The 17,556-nt window shown below is 43.7% G+C and overlaps 1 protein-coding gene across 3 annotated transcripts in view; it reads right to left on the bottom strand.

Moving 5' to 3' along the window:
* Positions 1-7,985: 7,985 nt before the first annotated feature.
* NCAPH2 (non-SMC condensin II complex subunit H2) overlaps positions 7,986-17,556 on the bottom strand; it is a 193,614-nt gene continuing 184,043 nt past the window's right edge. For all 3 annotated transcript variants that reach the window (XM_073579286.1, XM_073579287.1, XM_073579285.1), the window contains 4 exons: positions 11,373-11,428; positions 10,941-11,042; positions 8,905-9,054; positions 7,986-8,485 (listed from right to left, as the gene is read on the bottom strand). In XM_073579286.1, coding sequence (XP_073435387.1) covers positions 8,345-8,485; positions 8,905-9,054; positions 10,941-11,042; positions 11,373-11,428 — 449 coding nt within the window. In that variant the 3' untranslated portion in view covers positions 7,986-8,344. The remainder of the gene's footprint in view (positions 8,486-8,904; positions 9,055-10,940; positions 11,043-11,372; positions 11,429-17,556) is intronic.

Here is a 17,556-nt window from a genome sequence, read left to right as displayed (position 1 = left end):
GTATGGTGGTATAGTGTGCGGGAAGGGGCACCTGAGTCTCATCAGGGTCAGAATCTGGCTCTGTACACTGCGAGGACAATGTAGCTCTGAGTGAATGTACCAGCAGAATCATCCATCAGTGGCTGTGCATCAGTGCACTCCATGTCAGATTCATCTTGGCCTGGGTAATTCACCATTTCACTTGATAATCCAGGCATGGTATGTGAAAACAGCTCCATGGAGTAATCAGTAGTATGGCCTGCGTCATCCTTCAATCTTGGTTGGGGTGAAGGACACAAGGAAAGGTGTGGTTCATGAACATGAGCCTCCAATGACGACTCAGTGCTTTTACTTTTTACAACTGAAGAAGAGGAGGCGATAGAGCTAGAGGCTGAGTCAGCAATGTAAGACAAAACTTTTTCCTGATGCTCTGGCTTTAAAAGCGGTTTGCCAACTCCTAGAAAACTAAGCGTTCGAGGCCTTATGTAGCCAGACGATGACGCAGGGTCAGCACCTCCTGCATTCGGTCCTATTTTGCTCTTGCCACTACCATCAGATCCACCACCAACACCATCATTACCAGCTGCCAACCCCTGCCCAATTCCACGGCCTCTTCCACCAGCCTTCCTCATTTTTGGTAGAAATGTAGACAAAATCCAACAAACTATATAGTAATGTAAAACAAGGTACAAGGTGTCTATAGGACAGGGGAGATTTTGAATTTCTGCACACACTTTTGGACACTGGACACTTTTGGATTGTGTGAGGCCCACTGATATCTGAGCGCTATGTGACAAGCTCGATGGCACAGCTGTGACAAAAGTGACTAGAGGATAAGGGAGATTTTGAATTTCTGCACACACTTGTGGACAGTGGACACTTTTGGATTGTGTGAGGCCCACTGATATCTGAGCGCTATGTGACAGGCTCGATGGCACAGCTGTGACAAAAGTGACTAGAGGATAAGGGAGATTTTGAATCTCTGCACACACTTTTGGAGACTGGACACTTTTGGATTGTGTGAGGCCCAATGAATATCTGAGCGCTATGTGACAGGCTCGATGGCACAGCTGTGACAAAAGTGACTAGAGGATAAGGGAGATTTTGAATCTCTGCACACACTTTTGGAGACTGGACACTTTTGGATTGTGTGAGGCCCAATGAATATCTGAGCGCTATGTGACAGGCTCGATGGCACAGCTGTGACAAAAGTGACTAGAGGATAAGGGAGATTTTGAATTTCTGCACACACTTTTGGACACTGGACACTTTTGGATTGTGAGGCCCAATGAATATCTGAGCGCTATGTGACAGGCTCGATGGCACAGCTGTGACAAAAGTGACTAGAGGATAAGGGAGATTTTGAATTTCTGCACACACTTGTGGACAGTGGACACTTTTGGATTGTGTGAGGCCCACTGATATCTGAGCGCTATGTGACAGGCTCGATGGCACAGCTGTGACAAAAGTGACTAGAGGATAAGGGAGATTGGATTGCTTTTAAAAAAGCAGTTTGCGGAGCAGTGGGTAAACAGCAATGCAGGAATGTCAGGAAGCCTTAGAAGGCAGCCCAACAACCAACACCACTGATACACCACTATAAAGCCTCCCCTTGCACTGCACACACAGTGACTGGTGTGTTGTGCAGGCCAAATCGCTAGCAGCAGAAGCAGTTTTTTTGTCTTCTTCCCTGCCTAACGCTCTCCCTACAGAATCAGCAGCAACCTCTCCCTATACTAAGATCGGCAGAAGTAAGATGGCGGTCGGCGTGCACGCCCTTTTATACCCCCTGTGACGCCCACCAAAGCAAGCCAATCACTTGCATGCCCTTCTGAAAGATGGTGGTGACCCGTGCCTATGTCATCACGTTGCCCAGTGTCCGTGGATCCTGATTGGCTGAAAAAGAGCGCAAAACAAACTTTTGAAACGCGACTTTGGCGCGTAAGTTGCCGACCTCGTGGCGGACCTCATCCTAGGGTCGGGTTTCATTTCATGAAACCCGACTTTGCCAAAAGTCGGGGACTTTTGAATTTTTTCGACCCGTTTCGCTCAACTCTAGTGATGAGGATTTTCTCCAACATGGTTGTTCCCAACTTCTGACTGAAGAAACAGCTACTCCATCAAATGTCAGTGAGAATCCACTCCCAAATTCTGATCTGGTGTTATACACAGATGGTTCAAGATATGCTGACGAGATTGGTAGATTCCTAACGGGATATGCTGTTACCACAGAGGACACTGTAGTGCACGCAGCTGCACTCCCGCCCTCACAGTCAGCACAAGAAGCAGAACTCCAGGCTCTGTCTACTGCATGTACTTTGGCCAAGAACAGACAGGCTAATATATACACGGACTCACGGTATGCATTTGGTATTGCTCACGATTTTGGGGCTCTATGGTGGGCCAATCGAGGGTTTATTACTACTGCCGGAACTCCAGTGAAAAATGCTGAAGCTGTTAAAACCCTCATGAACTCGATCAAATTACCTATTCAGGTGGCCATTTTCAAAGTTAAGGCGCACGATCCTAGGAGCAGTCCACAGACTGTTGGCAACGCATTTGCGGATATGCAAGCAAAAGCCGCCGCTCTCTTACCCGTTGCACCAACCATACCAACTATGGTGACCACACGCTCTCAGCGTAAACAGTTACAAGAAGCACTGACCCTACAAGAACCTGAGGATCTACAACAGACTGAAGTTTTCTGTCAGACCCCGCGAGACCGCTTAATGACGATGCAGATAATGTCTCCAAAGGAAGAGGTGAAGCAATGGAAGACTGATGGGACACGAATGGATAATGGTCTCTGGAAAAAGGACCAACTCGTGTGTCTCCCTAAGCGGATGTACCCTGCTATTGCCACATGGGCACATGGACCTACACATTGAGGAAAGAATAAGGCCCTCGCACTGGTGAAAAAAATTCTACTGGGCCCCGGTTCTCTAGTTGGTTGGAAGCATTCCCTGTTACCAACATGACTGCAAAGACCACAGCGAAGAAACTGGTGATGGAAGTCATATGCAGATATGGAGTTCCAGAAGTTGTTGAAAGTGATCAAGATCTGGCCTTTTCTTCTCATGTGTACCAAGTTCTGACAATGCTTGGATCCACTGTAGCCCTCCATACTCCATACTCCGTACCACCCACAATCCAGTGGGGAAGTTGAGGTTGAACGGCACACTGAAGGGAAAATGGACCAAAATGATGCAGGAGACTACGGCTCCATGGCCAGAGCTCCTACCCATTGTACTATACCACATTCGTACTACCCCTATTGCAAAATATGGCCTGTCCCCATATGAGATATTGTTTGGTGCTAGGCCCCCAGTTGCAAATTTCCAGCCTCAGCAGTTATCAGAAGAAACTGACCGTGCTGTCCAATGTTATTCAGCTTATGCTGGTTTCACATTAGCGTTGAAACAACGCTGCGCACTGCGTCGGTAAGCCCCGCCCCGATCCGGCTCCCTGCCCGCCCCATCCGGGATCACCGCCTACTATCGCATTTGCACGCATGCGATCGGCGCACCCTATCTTTAGCATAGGGTGCGCAGTGTGCCAGTAGCGTGCTGCGCACTTTTGACGGTGCGCGCCGAAATGCAACATTTTGCATTTCGGCGCGCACGGCGCACCGTCAACTTACGCTACTTTCACACTGGCAGCGCATGATCTGCGCACCCTATTCTAAAGATAGGGTGCGCCGATCGCATGCGTGCAAATGCGATAGCAGGCGGTGATCCCGGATGGGGCGGGCAGGGAGCCGGATCGGGGCGGGACTTACCGACGCAGTGCGCAGCATTGTTTCAACGCTAATATGAAACCAGCCTCAGCAAAATTTTTTACTAACACCCATGCTCTAGCTTCCTTTTCTTTTCCAGATTCAGCAGAAACCAACACCTGTTATAACCTGAAGCCTGGTGATTTGGTAGTCGTGAAAAGGCATGTCAGGAAGCACAGACTTCAACCCTTGTACGACTGTTCCTATGAAGTCCTCCTCACCACCCAACAAGTCAATAGCAAATAAAGGGGACATAATGTTTTGGTTTTCCGCATTTTCCATATTATTGGTAGAAGTTAAAGTTAGAAGACATTCAAAGACTCAGATCAATACGATAAAGACAATGATCGTAATAAGGATAGTTGGTGGTCAGACACCTTCTCCTTTCTCAATCCAGTCAATTGGTTTAAGGGAATTGAGGGCTGGATAGCTGGGATCTTACAAAGCTTGTTGCATATTGCTACCTGTATCCTTGTTGTATATGTGATACTAAAACTTGTTCTTTGGTGTATTCTTGTATGAAGAAATTCTGAACTAAGACAGCTAATGATACCAAAGGTGTCGTTGCCCCTGCTTTTCTCTGCACCAATCTCAAAAGGCTACTTGATGAAGATGTTGAAGCCAAGCACATGGCTACCTACAAAAGATCTTCACCACCGTTATCAAAAATTGTTATTCGTAAATTGTAGTATACAGGGGAATGGATGCGCCGCGACAGCCATGACTGGTAACACGGCATCAGTCATGTGAAGACCAGTACCCCTCGAGCTTATGTCTTGGGATAGCACCTCTGATGCTGCATATGTGTTAACATTTATCTAGGGGGGACTGTGAAGTACAGTATTCAGGTGTACAGGACATCTTGTTCTCCAGGATCCATTTTTGTGCTTGCGACATCATTTTGTTGTTTACAAGATAAATTTTGTAATTAGGTGAAAGTTCGCAGCTGTTATGAAACTAGACTGTTCTAGCTTATACAAGATATGAGACCCTAAAAGAATGTGCTATTGTTCTATTCTCTACGTCACATAACTAGGGACATATTCCGATTTTCTTGCAATATTATTGGCTTATAAAGTGAATGTATTACAATGATGTTATTGGTAGTTGAGAACTTTGCATAATTAAGCAAAAGATTATAAAAGTAGTGACTAAAATAAAAGGGGACTGGTGATCTGCCTGGATCCTCCCGTACAGAGACCCCGTCTCCGTGTGGTCATTCCCAGTTGCTAGCAACGGCCTGTGAATTAATTTGGAAATCACTGGCTCAACCGTAAAGGGTTAATTTAGCCCTCCCTAAATAGCTACCCCAACAATACCTTTAGGCATGGCCAATTCATTTCATATACACAGCTGTTGCTACAATGCGTCTCAGGTTACTTCATTTGGACAAGGTGGTATTGCATCAGGTGCCTTCATTCCCTTCCCAAGGTGGTCACTTCCTTCCACTTTAAAAGTTGACCAGCGATTTCTCCTTTTTACACCACCAATTTTTTTTTTTTTTAGGGATCACATTTGAAGTCACTTTGAGGGGTCTATTTGATAGAAAATACCCAAAAGTGACACCATTCTAAAAACTGCACCCCTCAAGGTGCTAAAAACCACATTCAAGAAGTTTATTAACCCTTTAGGTGCTTCACAGGAATTTTTTGAATGTTAAAAAAATGAACATTTAACTTTTTTTCTAACAAATTACTACAGGTCCAATTTTTTTTTTTTTTACCAAGGGTAACAGGAGAAATTGGACTGCAAAAGTTAGTGCAATTTGTCCTGAGTACGCTGATACCTGATATGTGGGGGAGAACCACTGTTTCGGCGCATGGCAGAGCACGGAAGGGAAGCGGCACCATTTGACTTTTTTGGCTGGAATTGAGATCGGACGCCATGTCGTGTTTGGAAAGCCCCTGATGTGCCTAAAAAGTGGAAACCCCCCACAAATGACACCATTTTGGAAACTAGACCCCCCAAGGAACTTATCTAGATATGTGGTGAGAACTTTGAACCCCCAAGGGCTTCACAGTTTATAACGTACAAACGTAAAATAAAATAACCTTTTTTTCCATAAACATGAGATTTTAGTCCCCAATTCTTTTTTATTTTCCCAAGGGTAACATGAGAAATTGGACCCCAAAAGTTGATGTCCAATTTGTGCTGATTACGCTGATATCCCATATGTGGGAGAAAACTACTGTATGGGCACACGTCAGGGCTCGGAAAGTAGTGACGTTTTGGAATGCAGACTTTGATGGAATGGTCTGCGGGTGTTGTGTTGCCTTTGGAGAGCCCCTGATGAGCCTAAACTGTGGAAACCCCCCACAAGTGACCCCGTTTTGGAAACTAGACCCCCCACGGAACTTATCTAGATGTGTGATGAGCACTTTGAACCCCCAAGTGCTTCATATAAGTTTATAACGTAGAGACAAAAATAAAAAAAATCTTTTTTTTCCACAAAAATGATATTTTTGCCCCCAATGTTTTATTTTCCCAAGGGTAACATGAGAAATTGGACCCCAATAGTTGTTGTGCAATTTGTCCTGAGTAGGCTGATACCCCACATGTGGGGGTAAACCACTGTTTGGGCGCATGGCAGAGCTTGGAAGGGAAGGAGCACTGTTTGACTTTTTCAAAGCAGAATTGGCTGGAATTGAGATCAGACGCCATATTGCATTTGGAGAGCCCCTGATGTGCCTAAACAGTGGAAACCCCCCCCCCCCCCAATTCTAACTCCAACCCTAACCCCAACACACCCCTAACCCTAATCTCAATCCTGACCCTAATGGGAAAATGGAAATAAACACATTTTTTTAATTGTATTTTTCCCTAAGGCTGCTTTCAGACTTGCTCCGCCCACGGCCTCGCCTCCTCCAGTCAGCTCCTCCTCTGGGCGCATGACGCCCAAAATGCAACACGGTGTGTTTGGCGCACGTCTGCGCAGTGCAAAAAGGGCGCATGTGCCGGCAAAAGCATACCAGCGCACGGCCAGCGTACCCAACGCTAAATATAGGGTACGCCCAGAGGAGGAGCTGACCGGAGGAGGCGCGGCCGGGGGCAGAGCTTAGCGGCAGCCCTGCGACTCCTAACGCAAGTCTGAAAGTAGCCTAAGTGGGTGATAAAGGGGGGTTTGATTTACTATTTATGGCGGGTTTTTCGCGCTGCTCCGAGTGTCTCAGGAAAGCACGCAGAGAGCCCCATCCCTGCGTGATTCTTCTGTGTCCCCGGTACACTGCAATCATGTTTGAGCGCAGTGTGCCGGGGGTTAATGCATCGGGGCGGTCCGTGACCGCCCCTGGCACATGGTGCTGGGTGTCAGCTGACACCCGGCCGCGATCAGCCCTCAGTGAGCGCCGCGGATATCGCTGACGTACTATCCCGTCCCCGGTCATATGGGCCCGGGTACAGTGGACGGGATAGTACATCGGATGTCAGAAACAGGTTAAAGCCTACATCTCTGATGGTATGTGGTTGCATTAGAGCTCCTGGCATGGGCAGCTTACATATCATGAAATATTAATAACTATTTTAGGACAACATATGCTGTCATCTAGACAATGTATTTCAGGGAGGATTATGCATATTTTAGCAAGACAATGCTAAGCCACATACTGTATCCATCACAACCGCATGGATTCACTGAAGAAGTGTGCGGGTGATAAACTTGCAGCCTGCAGTCCGGACCTTTCATCAATAGAAAATATTTGGCACATTTTGAAATGAGAAATTCAGCAGACTCCTCAGGACTGTGGAGCAGCTAGAAAACTCCAGCAATTGGTATACTCACTTCCCAGACTGTTGTAAAAAAAAAAATCAAAGAATGCTACATAAATGGTAGACATGGCCCTGTCCCAACATTGAGATGTGTTGCTGCAAATTTATAATAGGAATTTTTTTTTTTCAAATGAAATGGAAGTGTCTAATGTTCAACATCTGATCTGTGTTCTGTTTTGTTGTGAATAAAATATGGTTATAAGCTTTTTCCAAGTCATTGCATTTTTGTCTTCTTTACATTTTATCCAAAGTCCCAACTTTTTTTGTAATTGCGGTTGTACATTAATAATTATAACTACCTCTTGTAATTGTTTTTTTTTTTTTTTATAGTTTGGCCAGGTTAGACTGTAAACTAACATGACTTCATAATTTGTTAAATCTGTGAGAATTTTTAAAAGGGTTCCTATGTGAAGCTATGCTCAAAGTTACCATGTCATAATGAGAGATGAAAAAAAACAATAGTGGGTCTATATAGATTCATTTTATACATACAATTTAAAAACAAGAATAGTAGACCAAAAGAGACTGTACAAAATATGGGTTAAAAAAAAAAAAGTATGTACAGAATATAAATGTAATAAAAAAAACTTTGTTTCTCTATTTAAATGCATAAAAAAAGACAAAATGCTCCTCCATCACTAGAAGACATGGAAAGGAGTCCCATTAGGCAATGTAATTGCGTTTTTGGGAGGGAGCCACGTGACATGCTGAATTATGCATCAGTGTTACGCATCTGTTTTTTATAAACAAGATTACTTATGACAAACTAGTAAAACTGATGGATTCAACTGTAAGAATGTCCAATTAAATTTGTTTTTTTTACAGTCACTGATCTGAAACAGATGGAGCAGTATATGTCTTAAATCTCTCATGTGCCTTCTGCTGACTGAGAAGACGTAGAGCCATTGTATCCAGTCCTTCATGAAGCCCTGGCTTTTGGGACACTTCCACTGTGTAATCATTGGCCTAACGGAAAAAAAACAAAACAAAAGTCAGTACTGCACTGTTTGTAACTAAAGTGTGCGAACGTGCTTCATGCAAACATAGAGCAGGGAAGTCCATGGGAATTTTGATTTTCCACAGATCTCCCGTCAGTCAACAGATCATGGATAACAGTCAAGAAAAAAACCCAAAAAAAACCAGGTCATAGTCTGACAACAGAAAGCCATGTAAAATAATAATGTCGTAAACTGCTCATAATCTTTATCCTAAAGTTTTAGCTAATGTTGTGTACTCCTTTCTTGTGTTACAGTATTACTAATGCACAGAACTATCAAAAATAATTGCTACACAAATATTGCGCAGGTCATCATGCAGATCTATGCAAGTCCATTAATATTGGATCACAGCAATATCAAAGAATAAGATCAGCTCTGCTCACTTACCAGTTGTAAAGATGCCAGCATGTATCTGCAAACATCATAGGGTTGTCTGTGGGCCATTAGACTTGCAAACGATCTCCACTCTCCCAGCCCACTAAACTGTGAAACTAGACGGTCTCCATAATCGTGAATATCAAAGGCTCCTCTGTCTTCCTGCAATGCAATACATAAGGTTTTTTTCATTCTAATACTATACCAAAGTCAGTGAAACTTAATTTTACAAGTCACATTTTAACCCCTTCAGAACAAGGCCCAATTTTCATTTTGCCCTTCAAGAACCACAACGCTTCTTTTTCTATCCACAGACATATGAGGGCTGTTTTTTTGCGGGACGAGTTATACTTTTCAATGACACCATTCATTTTACATTAGGTTCATTATTTTTAGATTTTAATTGGTTTGACTGCGACTCTAAATGTGTATTTTCTTGATATATTTTTTAATTGGAAAAAGTGTGGGGATTTAAACTTTTGTAAATATATTTTCATAATTAAAACTTTTTTTCGCTTTTCACTGTACTTGTTAGTCCCCTCAGGGAGGACTTGAAGCTGACATTGTCTGATCACCTGTGTTACACACAGCGATGCTATGGCATCGCTGTATAAATGCAGAAATCAGCATTGCTCTATAATGCAGAAATTACTGTCTCCTTTCAATCCCAGCCACAGTCAGTTTCAAAGGAGCTCTGTAATGACAGGCACAGAGATGTTCTACCAGACTCCCAGCTGTCACAGCAATCCAGTGGCAATCCATGATCAAGTCACGAGCGCGCCGATGGGCATATGGAATGACGCACTCCTATGCCGGCACAAGTTAAATGCCACTGTGAGACAGTTACAGCAACATTTAACAGGTTAACATTGTTAAAGGCAAATCCTGGCTGTAACACACAGCCATGACCTGTTAGGTATGGGGCAAGCTTACCCACATGAGCCTGCTACATACATCAGCTTCCTACTTGAACTGTACATATATGGCGCATGTCGTGAATGAGTTAAAACTGGTTGTCGGGTTTTGATTACGGGGGTGAGAATCTGAAACCAGTGGATGATCAGTTTTTATGGTGCGAGTAAGCATTTGTAGTCTTCAGTTTTTTTTCACCCCATCAGCTTACCCTAAGGCCGCTTTCACACTTCAGGCTTTCGGTATCCAGCATGGTGCGGCGAAAAACCGGACTGCCGGATCCGGTGCCTGTTACGACCAGATCCGGCTTTTTCCCCGTGCCGTTTCTTTGCTGCTGCATTGCGCCGGATGGCAATGCGGCGCGTCCGTTTTTTTCCTGGATCCGGAGAAAATAGCCGGTCCGGCGTTTGGAAAAAACGTTGCATGCAAAGTTTTTTCCCAACGCCGGACCGGTTTTTCCCACTGCGCATGCCCGGAAACCTTCTCTGCCAGGAATATATCCAGCAGAAAGAAGGATCCGGTGTCTGCGTATGCGGCCGGATCCGGTAGTCCGGTTTTTTGCCGCCCCATGCCGGATACCGAAAGCCTGAAGTGTGAAAGCGGCCTAAGACTGTAAAATCACTGTTTCTCCCCTGTGCCATCTCTCCATTACTGCTCATTTACAGGTTGCAATGGTGAAGTCTTGTTCTACAGTAGCATCCCTACTGAGCCCAGTGATGGGCTGCAGCGCTCATGTGCACTGTAGTTGTGACTTCACCGCTAAATGCTGTAAAGGAACAGCGATTGAGAGATGGCGCTGGAGCAGAAGGCGAGTAACGTGGTTTTTACCATTTTTCACATCAGGTGAGCTGGTAGGTTGAAGAAATTAGAATTTTAATTGATAACACTGAAGTAAGACACGTACTCCAGAGGTAAAGCAGCTCTGCACCGAGCCCATTAGAAGATGGTCCATGTGGAGGACCCACTCTTGATTTCTAGATTAAATCATGTATATGGAAATTGAGATGGATGCTCTGCTTTAATAACATTGTTAAAAACTAGTCAAAAATTAAAAACTAGTCAAAAATTAAAAACTAGTCAAAAATTCAATGCTGAAGTTGATTCGAGTTTGCATTAAAAGCCTATTCTTCATATACCTGTTCTTGAAGTTGTGGTCCCATTTTATCCTCCCAGTCTCGCACACGCAAGGAGAGTGCCGTTTCTTGTGCATACTTCTGAGAATTTGCAATAAATAAATCCTAAAATTATAGAATAAAATAGAATCAGTTTGCAATCTAAGTAAAAGCCTTTTGTGGTAAGTCATGTTTTAAACTGATAGCAGAGTCTTATTAGAAAGCCCTTTAAGAAATGGATCTACAAAGCCCACATTTTATCTAAATACTGTGCTATAAGAATATGCTTTGCTAAAAGTGGACCTATGTAAAATAGACTTTTATTCAACATATGATCCTTAAATTTTAACTTCTCAAATATCCAGAAATTACAGGCAGAAAAAAAAAGCCACTGGCCTTAAGAGAAATTATAATTTGTGTCCCCCTGAACAGAATTTGATGAAGTATTGCACTTACAACATTTCTTCTTACAAGGTCATCATATGTCAGTTGGTCATTGAAGGACAACGGATCTGCAAAGAAAGTATCTTTTACAGCCTTTCGGCAAGAATAAGCAAGTCTAAAAATCAAACAAGCACATAACTAGTGATGAGCGAACGTGCTCAGATAAGGTGTTATCGGAGCACGTTCGGGTACTAACTGAGTGTCTTCGGTGTGCTTGAAAAACCATGTTCCCCGCGGCTGCATGTCTCGCAGCTGTTCGACAGCTGCAACACATGCAGGGATTGCCTAAGCACTGCGGTGTATAGAAAAAATTATGAACTATGAACATAACAGGCTGCCTTTCACAGGAGGATCGTCATGACCAAGCATGGAGGTCTTTAGCAAAATTTTGGCTGTTATAGCAACCCATCGGTGCCCCACAATCATGTCACAGAATGACGAGCTCACCAAGCAGGATTCAACAGGTTAATAGCCGTGAAAAGCACACAATGGCTTATTAAATCAGCCGTCACCTGCCGGCATGCAAGTCCACATGAACAGCAGGAACAAAACATATGACGTGCATGTTTGTCATGGCGTGAATTATTATTGTCATGTATTATAAAACCGATGACAATGATATAAAAATTAAGCACTATGTATGTAAAAACAAAACAAAAACCACAGCAATTAATTGAATATCCAAACAAGAAAAATAATTTACAGCTCTTTAAACTTGTGCACAAACCTGAAAATGTGCCCGGTCAGAATTTTGGGTAAATGGCCTGGTCTTGACTAGAGATGAGCGGATTTTGCAATATTCTCCGATTTATTTTCATCGAATATTAGTTTAACGCCACTAGTGTCAATGGGAAGCAAAAACGAACGCATATACAACACCTTCAAATGGGCCCAAAAGCTGCTGAAACACACCAAATTAGGGGCAGACACCAGAAAAGTGGCCTCAATTCACCCACAGCACAAATTTTAGCATGGCACTGCAGCAATCAACCAGGCATGAGGCATCAGGATCTGGGCCAGCATTTACAGCTTTCAATTGAACGTCAAAGTTAGACGAGGTGGGTGAGGGATCAGTTTAGGCCTCCTGTGCTAGAAGCCCTGATACCACATGCAACAGCTCAACCTGCTTTCATGCTCAGCCAGAGGTGGCACAAATATCAGTTTCGTAGACTACTATTGTCAGAAGAATCTAAGGATAGTAACACGAGTAGTTGATTCAAAGGAAGTGGAGTTCTGCCGATCTCAGAGGCCTACTGCTACAGACACCACACATGGAGACCCAACCAGGAGTCTACACATTTACAAAAATTAGTGGCAGACACCAATAAAATGGCATCAATTTCAGCATAGTAGAAATAGTATAATAGGGACCAACACCCTTTCACTACAGCCAACCCAGCAGATGTAGACCCAATCAGGAGTCTTCAAATTTAAAATAATTAGAGGCAAAAAACCACCGAAGTGGCATCAATTTCACAAGAGTAGAAATAGTTTAATGGGGAGCGACATCTCTTCCACTACAGCCAATCCAGCAGATGGAGACCCATCCGGGACTGTTCACATTTCTTTAAGGATATCCTTAAAGACAAAAATGTCCAGGAAGGATGGGAAATCTTGAAAAATGAAATTCTCAAAGCACAGTTGTTAACAATTCCGAAAAGAGGGAAGAATAGGAAGCATTTAAGGAAACCAGGATGGATGAACACAGAACTTAAGCACATGCTAAAAAGGAAGAAAAAAATGTTTATGAAATGGAAAGAGGGAGGCATATCTAAAGAAGAATATAATGCTGTCTGCAGAACCTGCAGGGCACAAATCAGATTACTAAAGCTGAAAATGAATTGAGGCTTGCAAGAGATGTCAAAAGCAATAATAAAGGATTTTGGGGATATGTCAAAAGTAAAAAAAAAGTCAAAGATGCTATAGGATTTTTACAGGATGAAAATTATGAAATGGTAAGACAGGATGTTGAGAAGGCTGAACTTTTAAATTCCTATTTTGCATCTGTTTTCTCTCAGAAAGGAAATGTAACATCAACTGTTATTCACTGTCCTATTAAGGGAATAGAAGAATCCAGGATATCTATAAACAGAAAGATAGTGAGGAAACACTTAGCTAACCTAAATGAATTCAAGTCTCCAGGTCCAGATGAATTACACCCCAGAGTACTGAAGGAGATAGCAGAAGAAATTTTTGAACCCCTCTCCATAATCTTTGAAAATTCTTGGAGAACAGGAGAAGTGCCAGAAGACTGGAGAAGAGCAAATGTTGTTCCTATCTTCAAAAAGGGGAAGAAGGTGGACCCAGGCAACTATAGGCCGGTGAGTCTGACTTCTATACCAGGAAAGATCTTTGAACAAATTATTAAACAACATGTATGTCAATACCTGGATAAGAATGAAGTGATTAAACAGAGTCAGCATGGGTTTGTAACTAATAAGTCATGTCAGACTAACTTAATTTCCTTCTATGACGGTATCACTGATTGGGTGGATCAAGGAAATGCTGTAGATATAGTATATCTTGACTTCAGCAAAGCATTTGACAAAGTCTCTCATAAAATCCTTATTGAAAAAATGGCTAAGTATGGAATGGACAAGGCAACTGTTAGGTGGATTCATAACTGGCTTAGTGATCGGACCCAAAGAGTGGTCATAAATGGCTGCACATCCAGTTGGAAGAATGTCTCAAGTGGGGTACCACAGGGCTCTGTCCTGGGCCCTGTATTGTTCAACATCTTTATCAATGATTTAGATGAAGGAATTGAGGGTAAACTGATTAAATTTGCTGATGACACAAAGCTAGGAGGGATAGCTAATACTAGAGAAGAGAGAGAGAGGATTCAAAAAGATTTAAATAAACTGGAGAAGTGGGCAGCAACTAACAGAATGGTTTTTAACAGGGAGAAATGCAAAGTACTACATCTGGGCAATAAAAATGAAAAAAGCATATATAGAATGGGAGGAATAGGGCTAAGTGACAGCACATGTGAAAAAGACTTGGGTATACTAATAGATCACAGACTGAATATGAGTCAACAGTGTGATGCAGCAGCAAAAAAGGCAAATGCAATTCTAGGATGTATTAACAGAAGCATACAGTCTAGATCACGTGAAGTCATTATTTCCCTCTACTCCTCTTTGGTCAGACCTCATCTGGAATATTGTGTCCAGTTTTGGGCACCACATTTTAAAAAAGACATCAACAAACTGGAGCAAGTTCAGAAAAGAGCGACCAGAATGGTGACCGGTCTGCAAACCCTGTCTTATGAGGAAAGGTTGCAGGATTTGGGATTGTTTAGTTTGCAAAAGAGAAGACTGAGAGACTTAATAGCTGTCTACAAATATCTAAAGGGCTGTCACATTGTAGAAGGATCAACTTTATTCTCATTTGCACAAGGAAAGACTAGAAGCAATGGGATGAAACTGAATGGGAGGAGACACAGATTAGATATTAGAAAAAACTTTTTGACAGTTAGAGTGATCAATGAGTGGAACAGGCTGCCACGAGAAGTGGTGAGTTCTCCTTCAATGGAAGTATTCAAACAGAGGCTGGACAGACATCTGACTGGGATGATTTAGCGAATCCTGCTTTGAGCAGGGGGTTGGACCAGATGGCCCAGGAGGTCCCTTCCAACTCTACGATTCTATGATTCCACAATTTAGTGTTAACATCTGCAGCAGCAGCAACAGCAGGCACAGAAGCACCACTAAAGAAATCACAAACTTCAATTACGCAATATCAATACAGCACACTAAAAACTACATCACCTAGTATGTACAGTCTGCAAAAGTTCTTGGAGATCCATGACTTGTTCATTTTGATGAAAGTTAGGCGGTCTACACTTACAGTGGACAGTCAGCTGCGCTTATCCATCAGGACACCACCAGCAGCGCTGAAGACACGTTCTAAGAGAACGCTGGCTGCCGAAAATAATAAAACCTCCAAGTCATGAGATGAGAGCTCAGGCCATTCATCCATTTTTGAAGACCAAAATGTGAAACGATTCAAACCCTCCCTTATTGTACTGATATTCCGTTCTAGATAATTCTGCACCATCCTCTCCATTCGTTCACCACGTGTCAGACTTGGACTCCGTTGTGCTGGTGCACGAGCTGGTTTAAAAAGTGTGTCAAAGGACTCTCAGAAATTGCTTCTGCCACTTACACTACTGCTAATGTTTTGGTGTTGACAAATTGACGTGCCGGAGGTTGGAAGTCTAGAACTGCGATGCACACTGTGTGCCTCACTGCTGTCTTGGGAAAAACTACTCTTAACCCCTTAACGACCGCCGATACACCTTTTAAGGGTACTTATACCTCAACGCCACTTTTTAACAGCGCTGAGAAATAAGTGAATAGCGCGCTCCAGAGTTGGAATTTATCCGGGGTCTCGGATTTCCTCCTCTTGACTATATGAAGCTATGAAGTATAATTCTGAATCCCATGGCATAGAATGTGTGAACAGCTCTGCGGACTCACCCATCTGTGGTTCCCAACAGTCAGTTGGGTGGTTGGAGAGTTGTGACTTGGGGGGAAGCAAGGGTAATTGGGGTGCCACCTCTGTGGACTGTAAGGTATGTGAAATTGAGGTGGAGGAAAAGGAGGAGAGGGCACTTGAAGCTGTGCTTGCCATCCACTGAAGCACATGCTCTTTCTGGGTGTCATCAACAAGGCGTATCGCTGTGCAGCTGCCAAAGAAAGGTAGTGGAGTAGCTCATCCAGTAACAGAAGTTGTCAGTTGTTTTTGTATAAATCATGACGTTGCTGGTTCACTAGTGCTTTCACTAACGTTACCACTTACCCAATGTACACCCTGAACACAAAGCGTAAATGACAATTCCACCACCACCTCGCTTTTTCCCCATTCAAGTTGCTCAGATAGTGTGGTAGTAGCACAGTAATAGCAACAAAAAAAATAAGATTTTTTACTCTGCACACAGCAGAAATTCAGAGACACTAAATGACATATGAAATATGGCATGCTGAATCGTGTTAGTAACAGAAAAAAAAAAAAAAAATTGTTTCAGTGTGGATGAAGACTGTATGAGAAAAATATGCTCCAAACAATTTCAAACCGGGATCTCCCCTACTGTATCACGTTAGCAACATAAGGCTAGTTTCACATTTGCGTTTCCTGCGCATGGCCGCCGCTAAACCATGCCCCCTGCCGTGCCTGCGCCAGTAGCTCCGCCTACGGGCGCATGACGCTGCATGCGTCCCCTATCTTTAGCACTGGGGACGCAGGCTGTGCGCAGGTATGCGTTTGGCGGCGCATGAGTCCTTTTGACGCTGCGCCGACCAGCGCCAAACGCAAAAGGAGATTTTTGTGTACTCACCGTAAAATCTTTCTCTTAGCCTTTAATTGGGGGACACAGAACCGTGGGTGTTATGCTGCTTTCCACTAGGAGGCGACACTATGCATAATCTGAAAAAGATTAACTTTGGCTCCTCCTCTGCAGTATACACCCCTGGACGACGTCAGCCTTCTCCAGTTTTGTGCAAAAGCATTAGGAGGAATATACCAGAAACATAACCATGCCTGTAAGAAGGCTACTATAAATGAGCTCAAACAATGAGAACCCAACCGTAACAACGGCCAGCAAGGGCAACAGGGTGGGAGCTGTGTCCCCAAATTAAAGGCTAAGAGAAAGATTTTTCGGTAAGTATACAAAAATCTCCTTTACTCTGTCGCCTAATTGGGGGACACAGAACCGTGGGACGTCCCAAAGCAGTCCCTGGGTGGGAAGCAGTGGACGAATATTGTGCTGACAGTCCCCTAGATTTGGGGTACTGCCGCCTGCAGGACCAGTCTACCCAGGCTTGCATCCGCTGAGGACAGGGTATGCACTCTATAGTGTTTTGTAAATGTGTGCCGGCTAGTCCAAGTGGCTGCCTTACACACTTGATGCGCCGAGGCTTGATGCCGAATGGCCCAAGAGGCCCCTACCGCCCGCGTAGTGTGCGCCGTGATACCGGCTGGAAGAGGAGAAGTTAAGGCGGTAAGCCTCTTGTATGGTAGACTTGATCCACCTAGCAAGGGTGGCCTTGGAAGCTGGTAGGCCCTTTCGAATGCCTTCTGGAAGAAGGAAAAGTGAATCAGACTTCCGGTAGGGAGCAGTCCTAGACACGTAAATACGCAATGCCCTGACAAGGTCAAGCGTATGCAGAGCCTTCTCCACTCTATGAACGGGAAC

This window comes from Dendrobates tinctorius, unplaced genomic scaffold (assembly GCF_039654945.1).
Source record: "Dendrobates tinctorius isolate UK_male_01 unplaced genomic scaffold, ASM3965494v1 ptg000062l, whole genome shotgun sequence".
Classification (NCBI taxonomy): domain Eukaryota; kingdom Metazoa; phylum Chordata; class Amphibia; order Anura; family Dendrobatidae; genus Dendrobates; species Dendrobates tinctorius.
This window is presented reverse-complemented; position numbering and strand designations above follow the sequence as displayed.